The 18,103-nt window shown below is 37.1% G+C and overlaps 1 protein-coding gene across 1 annotated transcript in view; it reads right to left on the reverse strand.

Moving 5' to 3' along the window:
- Nucleotides 1-212: 212 nt before the first annotated feature.
- TMEM170B (transmembrane protein 170B) overlaps nt 213-18,103 on the reverse strand; it is a 76,925-nt gene continuing 59,034 nt past the window's right edge. The window contains exon 3 of the mRNA XM_089682323.1: nt 213-18,093. Coding sequence (XP_089538449.1) covers nt 17,963-18,093 — 131 coding nt within the window. The 3' untranslated portion in view covers nt 213-17,962. The remainder of the gene's footprint in view (nt 18,094-18,103) is intronic.

The raw sequence follows: 18,103 nt of genomic DNA on the forward strand, positions 1-18,103 counted from the left end.
GATGTAGATCAATTTTGTCTATTAAGAAGCCATATAATGTTTTGGAAACTTCATAAGCACTTTTACAACCTGAAAACTAAGTAAACATTGAAACAATTTTCTCGTAGTTTTGAACAAAATGCAATTTGAAGAAAATGCAATTTATATAAATAGAGCTCACTTTTCCGATGCAAATGAGAAAACTATAATAAAAGCATGACACCAAATCTCAATGTTACTAAAAAAAAAAGATTTATTTTTTTTTATTTCCAGACTTATACATTAATGTGCAAATAAAAAAGTTGATCTTATAAAATTAAAAATAATTACTGTACAATATATACAATTGTTTAATATCTCTTTGTTCCAGTAGATTGATAATTAGATTAATAATATTGCATGCAGTAGTAGGCAAAGACAATATGTTCATGGAAAAAATTAATTAATACAGTTAGTACAGTACAAAAGCAACAGCAATGCATGGCTATTACTTAGAAAAGGCAACTCAACAAAATAATCAAAGACAAACGGGATTCGTTATTTAACAAAACATTAAACAATGAATCCCTGTTAAATAAGGATGATGGGCCTTATTTAAAAAATATATATAAATATATGCGTAAGTGCTAATTCTTAAATGCAGTTTCCCCAACAACCAATCAGAATACATGATGTGCTGGTCTACTTTACTCAGAGTGAATTCTGACTGGTTAATGTGGATTATTTCACTCAACAATTAGCATTTATAAGGAGGAAAACTATTTACTGAATAAGGCCAGTGTTGTTTAAAGCTTACAAAACATATTTCTTTATATTTGTTAAAAAGATAACTGTAAACTGTACCCTCTTCTTTTGAGTAAAGTGGTTTACTTATCAAAGACGTTATCACCATTTTACCATTTCTTATCTCTAGACTAGAGATAAGCGAATCAGTCTAGGCAAATCTTGATCTGACCCAGATTGGGATGATATGCGGTAGTGGATATCAATGAATTAAGTCAATGTGATAGTATAGATACAAATATCTCTTTCCAGAAACTTAAAGAGATCCTGTCACTAAACACAGAAAAATCATTGTTTTAAAATTCTTACTTTCATTGTTTTTCTTTCCTTAAATGATTTTTCTTTACTCTAAAGACATGCTGGTAGGTTAATTGGCTCCTGCCTAAATTGTCCCAGGTATGTCTATGTATGAATGTAAGTTAGGGACCTTAGATTGGACGCCCGTTGAGGGTTAGGGACCGATGTTAATGTACAATATATATGTAAAGAGCTGTGTAAATTGACAGCGCTATACAAGTACCTGAAATAAGTAATAATAATAATAAATGAATAATTTGCTGGCAGTGTAACTTTGATCACGTTACAAAATTTGACTACTCCGGGAGAATCAATTTACTAGCATAGCCCTCTCCCTCCTTGCATGCCATAGCTCTCTTTTCTCCTGGAAGTGTCTAATTATTCTCTGTGCTGGTCTAGCATCTCTGCCCCTCCATTCACCTCCCTAAATAACCTTTTATGTAGATGCAGGGGAAAAAAGTGAAGGGGATTTCTATAGACTGTAACTTGATTCTGTTGGGCCTGCTGACATCATATCCAAGATGGCGGCATTCTCATGCAGTCTCGGGACTTTTGGATGCCTGCACAAAAGAGGATTTACAGGAAAATAACATACAGTAAATGCATATATACCCTTACGGGAAGATTTTTGTTTAAATGAATAGTCCAGTGACAGGGTCTTTTGAACTAATTGGCATGTCATAGCAGTAAAAGCCTCTGATTGTTCAGAAAGGGTAAGCAGTAGATTTCAATGAGGTTCGGGGGAGTGACTACATTTTCTACTACTGAAAAATGTAACTGCTTATTGACAGTAACCTCATTTGGAACACACTGAAATTAGTGTGCCGCTAAGAAAATAATGAGAGGAAATATTAAAGATGAAGGAGATTGAATCACCCCTTATAGCTCTGGCCATTTTTCTCTGGCTGCAAGCTGGAAAGTAAAAATATGTATGCTGGAAGGTATAAATATTGTACATGATATTTCTAAATTATACACGGTGTTTCTAACTAAAAAAACTTTTTTAAACTTACATCATTGTCTTTTAACTCTCAACTGGTGTTGCAAAAAATGCATAGAGAGAGTACAGGAAGCAAGACATTTCTACATACCCTCTTGTACCTGAATTACTGATTCAGTACTGACATGTATAGTACCTATAGTCCTATATAAAAGGGCATACTCATCCTCTTGCTAAGGACATTTCAGCCTGTATGGCTGTTTGACTTGGCTAAAAATACCAATTGCTGGGGGAGAGTCACATATTTTTTTAATTAAAAAAAAACATTTGCACAAAATAAAAAGAACTCTGCAATGGAAAATGATAACTTGGCAAAGTTAAAAGAGTAGAATGGGACAACTTCCAGCAGAGGAAATATTTTCATATTCTAGCAAGAATACATAGTTTTTTAATGCATTGTCTCAAAGCTACCATGAGAAGACGCAGTGTAATTATGTAAAGACAGCTATGTACAGGGAAACTTGGCAACACAACTTAGTCAAAAATTGGCAAGCTGCTATAAAATTACAGAATTCAAATAGGCCAGTTTCAAAAGTTAAAGCAACTCTGAAAACCTAATGCATATCTAAACCAAATAGCACGCATTCTGTTCCTAGATGTCTATATTCAAGGTATCTTCTCTCTAGTTCCCTGGTCTTCCCCTCCCATGCCCGCCTCCAGGACTTCTCCAGGGTGTCACCCATCCTCTGGAACTCCCTGCCCCAACCCATCAGATTATCACCTACTCTCCTCTCATTTAGGCGCACCCTGAAAACCCATCTCTTCAGGGAAGCCTACCCCACCCCCTGCTAACCTGCCGACCTCTTCCACTCTTTCTACCACTCCATCCCCCACAGCTGTCTCCTCCTGTACCACTATTCCCTCCCTACTAGATTGTAAGCTCCAAGGAGCCGTTCCCTCGATCCCCTCATGTTTTGCAATGTATTGGTATTGTTCTGTCACATGTTCTGTCCCCCTTTGTAATGTACAGCGCTGAGCGAACCATTGGCGCTTTATAAATACTGTATAATAATAATAATAATAATCTATGGTAGGAACCACAGTTGCCACACAAACTGGACTCCAAACCCTACTGCCTTTGTTTATCTCCATTACACATTGGATCAATGGGACTAATAGTTTACCAAAGAGATGTAGCATTATTTATGTTGCCCTTTCAGCTCAGATGCTGTATACCTGGCAAAAATCTATGTTCTGTACTTGCTAAAAATGTTTTTAGCCTGTAGAAAGGAAACAAATGCAGTCATCTAAGGGCTGGTAAGCTGCAATATATTACATTTTTGTTTTTGAATTTAGGTACACTTAAAGCTACATGTACCTTGAGTGTTTAGCTCCTGTGCAGCAAATCCTGACGTTTTTATCCACCTGAGAGGCACAGGAAGAATGTACAGCCCTGCTGTCTGTCAAAGTCTATAACAGGAGAAAATAGCCTGCGGCTGGATGCTGTACTGAGTGGTACTCACATTTAGGGCCATATGAGTTCAGGGATGTATCACCTGATGCTGAAGCCCTGTAAGCTGGTATCCACCTAGTAGATGGCCTGCATATCATCACAATCCGGGTCAGATCTTCAATGCAGTGGATGATCTCACCTGTTCTCCCCATAACTTCTTTTTTTAATATGTTATAATAATCATTTATTAAAACCTCTTTCACACAATTTATAATCAGTTTGGCATTACTATTAAGAGTTCCTTTAAAACTTGGCAGCCACTGACACACAATTCAAAAAAACTTCCAGCATCCCAAAACCACTTCATCTGTTATTTTAAATGTTAGATTGATAATGTTTACGGCTTTGTAAGATGATGCTATCTACCAAGAGATCTTTGGACAAAATGGCTTTCTTAAAAAGTGTCTCCTTTTTTGTCTTCCAGTACTCAATTACATTATTTAACTAAATTAACTAATCCTCAATCACCCCATATTAATGGATCTTTAATATGGGGGAAGGGGGGTGACTTTTTTTTATAATTGACCAGAGTTCAGCTTTAAAGTGACACTAAAGGTAAATTTTTTTTCAATTAAAAAACAAACAAGTCATACTTACCTGCAATGGTTTTCCACAGAGCAGGCCTGAACCTCCTTTTCTCAGGTCCCCTGCCAGCGATCTTGGATCCTCCTCTTTTTCGTGTGTCCCCATAGCATGCTACTTACTATGGGGGGATCGCAGTGTGTGCTCGCTCCCAAGCTGTGTGTGACTATGGAGCCACACAGCTGTACTTAGCCCCACCCCCTTTTACTCCTCACTGCATTTGATTGACAGAAGCAGGAGCCAGTGGCCATTGGCACTGCTCGAGTCCTTTGTGAAGAGGAAGAGAGGGAAGAAGAGATGCAGCAGTACACAGTGCTGGATCTTTTCTCCCTTCTCTCCCCTCCCACAAAGGGAAGGGGGAGGACAGAGAGCAATAAAATGATTTTTACCCTAATGCAGGGAATGCATTAAGGTAAAAACATTTTCGCTTTAGAACCACTTTAAAGTGATGCTGCAGCTGAACCAATATCTGAAAAACATATACAGTTTGTGAAATGTTTTACCCAGCAAAGGATGCCTTCTGTCATCCCAATGATGTAGAACTTCCTATGTCACCCGCCCCTCAATAGACAATAAACTAGCATCTTCTTACTGCTAAGGTTTTTAGACCTCAGAGAGATTGCAGGCAATGATACTAGCATTAAAATATTTTAATGTTTATTTTTCTTTTTTATGAACACCCAACCGAACTAAAAGGTGATATATATATATATATATATATATATATATATATATATATAGCCTGAGTTCCGATTTAATCCCCATGACAGTGATATCTTCCAGCTCAAACATAACATTGTGTTAATACATCTAAATTAATTGGCACAATATGTTTAAAGGCATGTAAATTATGTGACAGATCCAACCATCACAATGTGAACATTTAAAAAAAATACATTTTTTAGTAAACATTCAGCTGGACGAAACTAAATTAAAAATATGAGCGCCTCAGTCTACCTAACTGTTCATTTGACAGCCACAGTTGAACAACACAAATAACCAACAACCATTGCATACCTAATAAACAACAATAAAATTACAAACAGCACCACTTATAGCATTTTCATTTAAACCACACAATTACAATTAAAACACCACACCAAATACAATTTACACAAAAAAACTGTAGCTTCAAAAACTCCATTCATTCATGCTTATTAGTCAGTTAACATTTTGTTCATGTGGCAATGTTACAAAATAAAATGAAAGTGCAAGTGCATTGTATTTTCGTTGCTATGCACTTTATTCTCTAAATGTGCTTCCCCTTTTCTGGTTTTATTATCTAGATCAGTATAAAAAGGGCAAAAAATTATTTGTTCTAAGCATATCTATTTTGTAAACCCTACAATTGATAGAAACAGGGAAAACACAATTTTTTATACAACACAAATCTTTTTTACTAATGGGATACTTGATACACTGACAATCTTATAATAAAATGTTGAGTAGATATGTTAAAAACAAAACATCAATTTTCACATAAGAGTTACTAAGATATATAAGATTCTGGATCAGCATTTAGTTTTCTGCCTCTAAACTCCCCTGCATGTTAGCCTATGTGTCCATGCAGACATAAACTTTTAGGGCCAGTTCATGCTACATGCGCTTCATTTGCTTTTTTTCCACATCCAAAATGCACAGAAAGTAGGTTATATGGTTGTCAATGTCATAGTTCACATCAGTGCTTGCAGTTCCAGTGCGTTCCAGATGCAGAGAAAAAAGTAAAACAGGCTGCATTTTTCCTGCACAGAACTGTACTGGAACGCATCAAAAACACACTGGAACACACCAGAAATGCACTGGAATGCATATGTCCCTATTTAAATTGAAGAAAAAGAGAGGGGGGGGAAATGAACTGGAAACATAAAAAACGCACCAGAACATGCCAAAAACACGCATGCAGAAACACATCCGGAAAGCATCTGGCCTGCGTTTCTATAGTGTGAACCAGCCCTTAGAGATGTTTAGTGGCAGGAGAGTATAGAGGCAGGAGAAAAAAACAGCTGCCAGTGCATCCCGGAGCAGCGGCAGTTTGGCAATAAACACATCTAATCGTGTATTAATGCTAGGAGCATTTAGCGCATGAGCATTAATTCATTTGGCCAAAATTATTTATTCTGCTTAATTAAATGAACTAACGCCCAAATGCTTGACGTGGGTAAATGCAGGTAAATGTGGCTAAACACGTTACACACTTTTACAAGCGTCAGGTTTTTTTTTTTGCCAAAATGCTGCAGCCAGGAGGAGGCCTCTAGAAGAATTAAAAAAATGTCTAGTGTGCATGAGGCCCAAGCATTCTTCGATTGATAACAGATTCTTTTTAAGGCTAGGTTCACACTTGTGGACTGGTTGCGGGTGCGGCAATTGCACCTGTTCCCGTACCCGTAACCACCTGCAGCAGAGTCGGGCTGCAAGTGCATGAACCGCAGCATGTTTGTGACTGCAGGAACCACAGGGAAACCGCATGGTCAAAAAAGACCGTTCAGTTTACCTGCATCCGCGTTTTAAAAAAGGTGCGTGCACCTTTATCCTGTGGGAAATGCAGCACAGCTGGGCTGAATGGGCTGTGTGCCAGAGCAAACGCTGGCCACACAGCCCGCAATAGTGTGAACCGAGACAAAATGAATGTGTCTATTTTTTTGTTGGAAATATTGATAAAAGAGATCAACTTGATGTAAATGATCTTATCCATGTGAGTTATTGTTTTAAGATCCTTCTTTTTAAAACATGAAAGCAATGTCAAAAATGAATTTACCTTAATCACTACAATAACTTCCTTTACAGCTTTTTCTGCAATAACATTTTGAACTATTTCTTGGAACAAGTAGGGTGCATTCACATCTGGGAATGCTCCTGCACTGCAATTAGATGCGACAACATCATTTTCTTCCACAGCTAACCACAGGAATTCCAACTGGGGTTGTCGCATCTAATCAGAGTGCAGGTGCATTTGCAGTTGTGAATGCAACTTAAATATAGTACAGGCGTACCTCGGTTTACGAATTTAATTTGTTCTACGGGACTTTTCATATTGTGAAAAATTTGTAAACCGAAATGCAGTTTCCCATAGGAATGCATTGAAAACCAATTAATCCGTTCCGTAGGTCAGAAAACAGTAAAAAAAACTTGTATCTGTTCAAAATTCTTTATCAAGTGCACTTTAAAGGCATAAATACTGTACAGGGACATGATTAACAAAAAATTCATAAATGCATTGAAAACCAATTAATTTGTTCCGGAGGTCAGAAAAAAGTAAAAAAAAGTCTTATCTGTTCAAAACTCTTTCTAAAGTGCACTTAAAAGGCATAGTACTGTACAGGGACATGATTAACAAAAAATTTGTAACTGCATTGAAAACCAATTAATCCATTCCAGAGGTCAGAAAAAAGTAAAAAAAAAGTATTTTATCTGTTCAAAACTCTTTATAAAGTGTACTTTAAAGGCATAAATACTGTACAGGGACATGATTAACAAAAAATGTATAAATGCATTGAAAACCAATTAATCCGTTCTGGAGGTCAGAAAAAAATATAAAAAAAGGCTTTTATCTGTTCAAAACTCTTTATAAAGTGCACTTTAAAGACATAGTACTGTATAGGGACATGATTAACCAAAAATTCATAAATGCATTGAAAACCAATTAATCCATTCCGAAGGTCAGAAAAAAGTAAAAAAAGTCTTTTATCTGCTCAAAACTCTTTAAAAAGTGCACTTTAAAGGCATGAATACTGTACAGGGTTATGATTAACAAAAAATTTGTAAATGCATTGAAAACCAATTAATTCGTTCCAGAGGTCAGAAAAAAGTCAAAGTCTTATCTGTTCAAAACTCTTTACGAAGTGCACTTTAAAGGCATAGTACTGTACAGGGACATGATTTAAAAAAATTGTAAATGCATTGAAAACCAATTAATCCATTCGTATTGCGAAAAAAATTTGTAAACCAAGCCATTATTTTCAATGGATTTTCATGCGTAAACCAAAAATTAAGTTAACCGAGGTGTTCGTAAACCGAGATATGTCTGTATTTAAAGCACCTGTGTTGGACTGGGAATACAACGCAGATGCAAGTTACAAACCGCACTCACATCTCAAATCTTTGTACGTTTTTAAACAAACTATCTTTTTTTTTTTTTACTAAGAACTGATATGCCAATACTTACTGTATGAGAAGCTAAGGGGTAATTATAGGGGATACAAAAAAGCTGTAGTAATAAAACAGAGAAATCACGATCTAAAAGGTGTTCAGTAGACTTTATAGCATCTTGCAAAGTTGCCAAACAGGCAGAAAAGCCAGGTCTGCACATTACACAACTATACGGTAGTGAGGTCATCTCTCTCATCTCTGTGGTCTCCTTTTCTGTAAATATATACTGTGTTTAGCTGACAGTGCAGTACAAAGCAGTAACGTCCCCATTGGCTTCTTCTGTTGACCTTTAGTGTGTCTATGCTGGGGATTGCAGGAGCATAATGTCAAGATAGATCTGGTATACTTGTGTATCCTAATTATATGTAAAAAATTTATTTTTCAAGAATAAATAGCTGGATTATTCTTCTTTAATTATCTCTTCATGGAGATCTGCATTAATAAGACCACAAATTGCTTACTGTAACATAACCCAGTGTACTTATGACAGCCTTTTCCCTCATTGCTAAAATATGTCACTTTATTTTCAAATATAAACTGTGATACGCTGTTTTGAATAGCAATGGCACTACACTTTGCAGCACATGAGAATTTTTACAGCTGACTTTTTTTAATAATTATATTTGTAGCACTAAATATGCATTGTAATTTGAATACATTAAATATTTCTGTAGGCTGTTACATTTACATATTTTAAGAGGTAGATCAGGTTTAAAGTGAATCTATAGCCTCACCTAAACCTTGATATGGTAAAACTGGCCTCTCTGGTCAGTAGGAAGGGTCAAGGGGTAGGAGGAGGTGAGCCAGATATTAACCATTGATTTTGTGCTCTGAAGATAAAGTAAGTATGGAAGCCATAAATTTTTGTGCCTCCTATTATGACCTTGGGCAACCTTAGAAGGTTTAAGTTTTGGGCACCAATTCACAAAAAGAACTTTGGGGAACTGGAGAAAGTACAACCAAACTGATACGAGGCATGGAGGAGCTCAGCTATGAGGAAAGATTAGAGGAACTGAATGTATTATCTCTTGAGAAGAGGAGATTAAGGGGGGATATGATCACCATGTATAAATACATTAGTGATTCATACTGTATAGTGAACTCGGTGTAGAGTTATTCACCCTGAGGTCATCACAGAGGACAAGGGGGCACTATTTACGTCTGGAGGAAAAGGAATTTAATCTCCAAACACAGAAAGGTTTCTTCATAGTGATAGCTGTGAAAATGTGGAATAGACTCCCTCAAGAGTTGGTTCTGGCCAGCTCAGTGGATTGCTTTAAAAAAGGCCTGGATTGTTTCTTAGATACACAGAATATAACTGGATACTAACATTTATAGGTAAAGTTGATCCAGAGAATATCCGATCACCTCTCGGGGGATCTGGAAGGAATTTTTTTTTCCCAGCAGAAGCAAATTGGATTGTGCTTTGCTGGGGTTTTTTTTTGCCTTCCTCTGGATCAACTGTGGGTATAGGATTATAACTTTTTTTTTTTTTTTTTGGTGGAACTGGATGGACTTTTGTCTTTTTTCAACCAGACTATGTAATTATGTAATAAGGTTCCATCCATAAAAGCTTTGAAATGGAATGTTCTGTGCATGTTTTCACAGAAACATTTCCTTACAGGGCCGTGCCACACTTGCAATCCTGTGGTTGGCGACAAATCATCCAGAATCATGATTACTACAAATTTGCACTCAGTCGCATCCACAGTACCCTTCTCCTGCTAGAGGAGATGTTGCAAAATAGTATTCTCCAGAAATGAAGCGATACTTCACTCTTGCAGCCAGTATGGGAGAGACACAGTGGAAGTAAATGAGCATTTCTCTGACCTCTATAACGAAACTGAGTTTTCACCATCGTCTGGATATTTAGTATGATACTAACCTTACAGAATTATTGATTAAAAACAATCACTCAAAAAAAAATTAGGGTATGTGCACCCATGCATCATACTCATGGCATTGCTTCAGCACAAATTCCTTAACTGGGAAAAAGCTGCCCCTGAGAATATTCATTAACTCCTATTGCAAATTGCTGCATTGAAAAAGCAAAAAAAAACAAGCATGTTCTTATGTTCTTTCATTTCAGATTACTAAATTGGGAGAGAGCCGTCTATTGAGCCAAATGACATAACACTTTTAATATGTTTTGAGCTAAATTAAATGCCCCAGTTAATATTCACGGTTGGCAAAGAATGGCAAGTTTGCTAATCAGCACGATAAATTTAAACCACAATCTCTAAAGGCAAAAAAGACATTTAAATAGCATATTTTTCCCTGGTGACTCAAAGCACAGTGGTTATGTGGTTAGCACTTCTGCCTGACAGCACTAAGGTTGTCAATTTGAATTTCATCCACGGCACTACCTGCATGGAGTTTGCAAGTTTTCCCTATGTCTGTGCTGGTTTGCTCTGGGTATTCTGATTTCTTCCCACATTTCAAAAAACATGCTGGTAGGTCAATTGGCCCCTGGCCCTAGTATGAGTTTGTATAATTGTGAGTTCCTATGAGCATGTATGAATGAGAGGGAACTTAGATTGTAAGCTCCTTGAAGACAGGGACTGATGTGAATGTAATATATACATGTAAAGCGCTGTGTAAATTGTTGGCGCAATATAAATAGCTGAAATAAATTAAGTGCTCTTAGCTGGTAAGCCAATCAACTTGGACACACTCAGTAGAATATCATACTAGGGTCAATTTATCTATCAGAATGCCTTTGGAGTATGAGAGGAAATCAGAGTACTTGGGAAAGTCCCACACAAGCGCAGAGAGAACATGCAAACTCTATGCAGGTAGTGACTTGAACTGTGGACCCCAATGCTGTAAGGCAAAAGTGCTGACCTAGACATTAATATTTGTATTTTTGTATCTTTTACCAACACTTGCAAAAGTCCACATACTGCTGCATTGTCAGTACGAGTGAAGCAAATACTAAGTACTTATTGTTTTCCAAGTAAAAAATTAAGTTTAGCTATACACCTTTAGATGTAGTACTCACATATACCACATACTATATGGTCATAAATGCTTCTAGATAGTTTAACAGGATTATTATTTCAGCTGGTTAGTATAAAATGTGCCATCCTCAAAGCATGTTGTAACTTTGAATTACTATAATTGTTATAAATCTATAAATTCATATTCTTGAGAAAACAAACTGTTTGGCCTGTTCCTGCCTTTGTAGTAATATTAAAGCTGACGTCCAGGCAAACATAACAAATATTAATTAATGCAGTTATGGGTTCATTAAAATTATTAAATGTAGCTTTAAATGCAACTACTTTAAGTACCTGATCTGGATTTCTTGTACATTAATCACTTTTGCAGTAGCACTCATGTGCAGTGCACTTGGCTAGATATATTCTTAAAGGAAGAGTTAACAGGCTAAGCAAGACCCATCACTGTGATCTGTTGTGCCTTCTCCATCCAGTCATAGGATTGTGCCTTCTCCATCCAGTCATAGGCTTGTGCCTTCTCCATCCAGTCATAGGCTTGTGCCTTCTCCATCCAGTCATAGGCTTGTGCCTTCTCCATCCAGTCATAGGCTTGTGCCTTCTCCATCCAGTCATAGGCTTGTGCCTTCTCCATCCAGTCATAGGCTTGTGCCTTCTCCATCCAGTCATAGGCTTGTGCCTTCTCCATCCAATCATAGGCTTGTGCCTTCTCCATCCAATCATAGGCTTTTGACAAAGAGTTGGCCTAGCTGTATTGCTTCACTGCAGTAGGGAGAAGTTGGGTCGCCAATCTGGATCTGCTGTCTGGAAGGGATGTATATATCTCAGGATTGGATGGTTGATAATACAAAGCCCTCTGCAGGCAAAACAGCTCTTGTATATGCATTTTAACTGTGTCCTTAATTGTTTGGCTGGAGTTCAGCTTTAAGTTTATCTCCACTATTGCATAGATCATACCTATTAAAATGCTGGATTACATTTTGCAGCATAAACATATTTTTTTTAAGTGGCATCTAGATTCTACAGTTCTGTAAACACTATTTTGCTGATCATGCATTCATTAATTCTACATACACACGTGCAGCGGTGTGGGTATCATCAGAAATGTCCTTGTGCAATTGCTACACTAAAACCAACAGCATAAGTCTGTGCTCTTTTATTCCAGGTTGATAATACATAGATCTTGGAGTTTGTGAATGGTGACCTGGTATAGATCTAAACTGAATCTTTATGATGTCAACACATGGAAATTATGTAGGACATACAGTATATGTACCCATAAAAGTAATGTGGTCTCCTCACAACAAATATTCCTATATAGTAAAAAGCATACTTCGTATTAAGGGAAGGAATTTAATAAAAGAGAGCCTACATTTTACATTAACCCTGTGAACTTTTTAATTTAAACTAGTTCAATTTTAAGTAAAACTTGTATTTTAGGTTCCTCTAGAGAACAAAGAAGCAGTGGATTTAAACTTTTAAGTAAATCATGCATTTAATTTATGCAACCAATGACTTGTATCATTTCTAATACTTAAAAGTCACATGCATTTTTTTTTTTTTAGAATAAGGATTCTAGAGTTTTGAAGCCAAAGAATCCTTTAGAACTATTTACATTTACCCCTGAATCTCATTATTATTGTATGAAAATTAAAATATCACTAAAAGATAATTTTACATTTTGTTTTGTAACCAAACTGACTTTTATGACTACAGATTCATGTAAAGAATATATATATACCCAATTTTTTTTTTTAAGTTTTGGATAGAGTAAGCTTGATTTTCCTTCACTGTTTCAGGCACAACCGGAAATGAGAGGAATTTATAACTTAAGCTGGCCATGCACTGTTAGCAAATTCCTCCATGCACACAAATGAGGGATCGCCCTTGCAAGGACATTGTATTCTGACAGTGGCACCTACTATCAGTACACTGATCAGTGACTGCAGTTGCTGATTAAATCAAATTTTCCAACGCATCCCTTTAACAGAAGTTGATCAAAAAATCTACTTCTGTTGAGTGGAGATTGCCACACACTGATCAAAATTTGACTGGTCCCCACTAGAACATTTGTCCCCATTGGAAGATTTTCCCAAACCTCTTGTTTTCAGCTAAAATTTAGGATTTCCTCTTACTTTCTGTGTCTGTCTTTTTGTATAGAGGTCAATCGACCCAACGAGGACACACACCACAATAAAAACATAGCAGAAGGTCTAACCTTTAACTATTCTGTCCAGAGCTAATAAAAATGTGTGCCTTTGTTTGCTATTTAATGCATTACTATATACTATGTAGAATACATATATATATATATATATGTGTGTGTGTGTATATATATATATATATATATATATATATACACACAAATATATATACACTATATTGCCAAAAGTATTGGGACACCCCCTCCAAATCATTGAATTCAGGTGTTTCAATTACCTCCATGACCACAGGTGTATAAAATCAAGCATCTAGGCATGCAGACTGCTTCTACAAACATTTGTGAAAGAATGGGTTGCTCTCAAGACCTCTGTGAATTCAAGTGTGGCACCGTGATAGGTTGCCACCTGTGCAATAAGTCCATCCATGAAATTTCCTTGCTACTAAATATTCCACGGTCAACTGTTAGTGGTATAAAAGTGGAAGTATGCAGAAGTAGCCAACTGTCTGCAGAGTCCATAGCTAAAGACCCTCAAACTTCGTGTGGCCTTCAGATTAGCACAACAACAGTGTGTAGAGAGCTTCATGGAATGGGTTTCCATGGCCGAGCAGCTGCATCCAAGCCTTACATCACCAAGTGCAATGCAAAGCGTCGGATGCAGTGGTGTAAAGCATGCCGCCCTGGACTCTAGAGCAGTGGAGACGTGTTCTCTGGAATGACCAATCTTGCTTCTCTGTCTGGCAATCCAATGGATGGGTCTGGGTTTAGCAGTTGCCAGGAGAACGGTACTTGCCTGACTGCATTGTGTCAAGTGTAAAGTTTGGCGGAGGGGGGATTATGGTATGGGGTTGGGCTTGGCCCCTTAGTTCCAGTGAAGGGAACTATTAAGGCGTCAACATACCAAGACATTTTGAACAATTTCATGCTCGCAACTTTGTGGGAACAGTTTGGGGATGGCCCCTTCCTGTTCCAACATGACTGTGCACCATTACACAAAGCAAGGCCCATAAAAACATGGATGAGAAAGTTTGGGGTGGAGGAGCTTGACTGGCCTGCACAGAGTCCTGACCTCAACCCAATAGAACACCTTTGGGATGAATTAGAGTGGAGACTGTGAGCCAGGCCTTATTGTCCGACATCAGTGCCTGACCTCACAAATGCGCTTCTGGAAGAATGGTCAAACATTCCCATAGACACACTCCTGCAAAGAGTGTGCCAACTCACTATTGAACCCTACGGACTAAGCCTGGGATGCCATTAAAGCTCATGTTCATGTAAAGGAAGACGTCCCAATACTTTTGGCAATATAGTATGTGTGTGTGTGTGTATGTATGTATGTATATATATATATATATATATATATATATATATATCTTTTTTATGCTGTTTAATGATAGACATTTATATTTTTCTTCTGGTTCCTGTATGTAAAACTTTAAAAAGGCATTACAGCAAACAATACTAGGTCAACATGATTAACAGTGCCAGTTTGGCTTACAGTAGTTTTGAAAATATTAAATCTGTTGTCGGTGGTACTAACATATTATAGTTTTGGTATTCAATGCACTATTTAACTTGTAGACTGTCTGACTTATGTAGTTTTTTACTTATATTTTTATGTTGTGTTTTCAATAGATATGAACTAGTTTTGGTTTAGTGGATACGATCACTTTTGTAGTAATAAGCCCCATACCACATTTGCCTTCCCCCTACTCACAACAAATATTTTTTAAAAAAATGTTCACTGCTCATAGTAGGGAAAAGGGCAGAAAATCATTATGTATGGCAGTTGCCACTGCCATCCAAATGGAAGAAATACCACCAGGCCCTGGGCAGACTGTAGCCATCTAAACCTACTGAAGAGTTAATTTGAGTTCTATATCTATATGAATGGATCTGCTGGAGTTGATGGGTTTTTGGAACTTCCTTTTAAAAAATGCACTTATCTTTTAAATACGGTGACTAAAAGTGCACACCAGTTCACATACAGTATATACAGTTTATAATAGATAAGGAATGATTACAATTTATCATCTGGTTACTGCTCTTCTTGGAGAAGTGCTTATAGTATCTTAGAAATGTACCACAACCAGGAATTCTAAATAAAGAGCGCATAACAAGTAAAGTAAAGTGCTCCCAAATGCGAACAAGCTAGACTTATACAGTATATGACCAGTTTTTTGATGCTCTAGTGTTCTGGGTAATTGGATGAAATTAAAGTGAAACTAAACTTTCTCAATCAAGATGAACTATTTAAATCCTTATGCTGCTAGTATTAGTAAATAGGAAGGTATATTATATTTACTTATTTTAACCTTTTTTTTTTTAACATTTCTTCAGTTGCTCATGGGTTTATAGCCTGGGCCAAAATGATTCCATATATCCCAGGAGTCTTCGTGAGTCCTTTTCATTTCATTTAGAAGAGGGGAGGAGGGGCTTTCTCAGCTAAACATACCCTCCTGCTTTCATGCCTGAGATTAGGGCAGACAGATTCCAGGAAGTAAATGCTACATGAATCATCTCCCTTTACTCAACATGAATCATCTCCCTTTACTCCCTTTACTCAACAAGCTAGAAATGCTAGGGGCTGTTTTTCAAAGTGATTTCTCAACAAAATAAAGTACGGGGACATAGATGGATTGGTGAGTTTGCTTTGAATGACAAAAATTAATTAAAGCTCCGGTTTAATGAATATCATACTCTGTTCCTAGAGTATGATCTCCACAGCAGGATAAGTGTAAGGAGTGTACATGTATGCATGCACTACCTACTGTATGGTATTTGACCAATAATTTTGATCAAATATTTACTTAAAAATAATATTAGAAAAAACAGAACTATCACAAAATTTGAAAAGCAATAAAAACCACATAATTTATCTTATTCTCTTCTAATCATAAATCTGCCATGACTGACAATACTCGTAGGAGAAGCAACTTAATTTTTCCAGTGGTTTTGACCACTGTCTTTTGACCACTGACTACTCTTGGCTTTACATTGGGTATGGGATGGTGAAGATCAGCCTATTCAGCTCCATTGAGGATGATTTGACTACCGTTAAAGTGTTACTAAACCCAGGACCCTGCATTCACTATAACCAGTCTTCCACAGTACACAGAACATGGAATTGCAATTATTTTAGTAAATATAAACTGATAATACCTTTTCTCATCAGCAGAATACGGCAGTCTTGTGACTTATATCAGTGTCCGGCTGAGCACTCGTTAATCTTGTAGGATGAGTTTTCATTCTCCTCTCACTGTTCTATAAGGCTGCATGACCCCTGACCCTCTGTCCAGACAGTGCTGATTGGCCCTGTGCCAGTTACATGCACCCTCCCAAAAGAAATTTTTTGTTTCTAAAACTCTCTAGCAATACACAACAAACTGAGCATGTGCAGACTTTCCACTGCTGCTCTGTGCTATGGCAAATGGATTGGGGGCAGTAAAAGAAGGAAGGGGATCAGAGAAGACAGCATTAAACAGCCTTTTTACACAATGTGGAGGATTAACCCCTTGGGTTCCACAGTGAGTATAACAAGCATGCTTTACTGCATATACAGACTGATTTTAATGTTGTGGGTTTAGTAACACTTTAAACTAGAATGTAGTTTGAAAGTGAGAGAGTGACTGCTGCTATCAGGCTGATTAAAGCTGCTTTAAAAACAGCATAAATTCCCACTTAGTACAATGAACTTCTTTATAAAAACTGAAAAAAGGGAAGAAGGAACGCTTTGAACTTAGTTACTGATCTTTTCATTCCCTATACAAGAGAAATGCCTACTACAACCTGAACAGTTGTTACAGACAATACAATCTCCATCTGTGCATTCAGTTTCCAGCATTTGGCACAGGCTAGATTTATAATAACTTTGGGTATTGAATGCGTCATGAAGCAAAATGAACCATGTATTATTCACATCTCACGTTGTCACAAACCATCTGTACTTGCTGAAACAAGAAACACAATTGGAGTTATCACGGCTCTTTCAAACTTCTCATAGTCCAAATATTAATTAAGAGCAAATCACATTTGTGAAATAGTTTCCAGTTTAGATCATGTACATGACTGTCATGTAATTTTATCATTTACCAACATTTCATGCTTTCAACAGTGTTGAGTGCATTAATAAAGAATGAAGACATGAATCCATTTGGCACAATGGCATCCTACCACCAAGTCCAGCTAGTCCAATTACTTCATTCACACTTTTGTTCCATCATGGTGGTGTAGTGAATAATTCACAAGGAGAGCATTGAACACTACTTCCACAGAGGCATGCTCACATCACTAGAGGGATATTCAAATAGTTCAGTTCTGCAAGGTGCTCCTTCCTGCAGTATTGTAGAAAAAGAATCACACCTTGCCTTTAACTGAGGCACGTGAGGTGCTAGGCATTTCATTAGTGCAACAGCTTAGCAATCGAAAACCTCTTTTTTTTACTTGAAAAGATTCAACTAGCCTTTAAAACTGCTCTATCCTGCTAGGGATTTCTTCAAATCAGTACATTATGCAATGTGTAGCTAATGAACTACATCACATAAATAATAAACTTCAGGTGTTCCTTTAGGCTTAAGCTCCATTAGGATACAATACTTTATGTGTCATAGTGTGGCAAGAACTCGTGAAAAGGAGATGATCACTGTTAGTACTGTTTGTCCAACTCCAAAAACCAGCGCTTCCAAAGGAGCCATGTTCTTGCCTGCTACTTGGTAAATCCCTGCAACGGCAGCACCTGGAAAAAG

This window comes from Staurois parvus, unplaced genomic scaffold (genome assembly GCF_062004578.1).
Source record: "Staurois parvus isolate SC_StPar_1 unplaced genomic scaffold, SC_StPar_1.0 ptg000287l, whole genome shotgun sequence".
In the NCBI taxonomy this organism is placed as follows: domain Eukaryota; kingdom Metazoa; phylum Chordata; class Amphibia; order Anura; family Ranidae; genus Staurois; species Staurois parvus.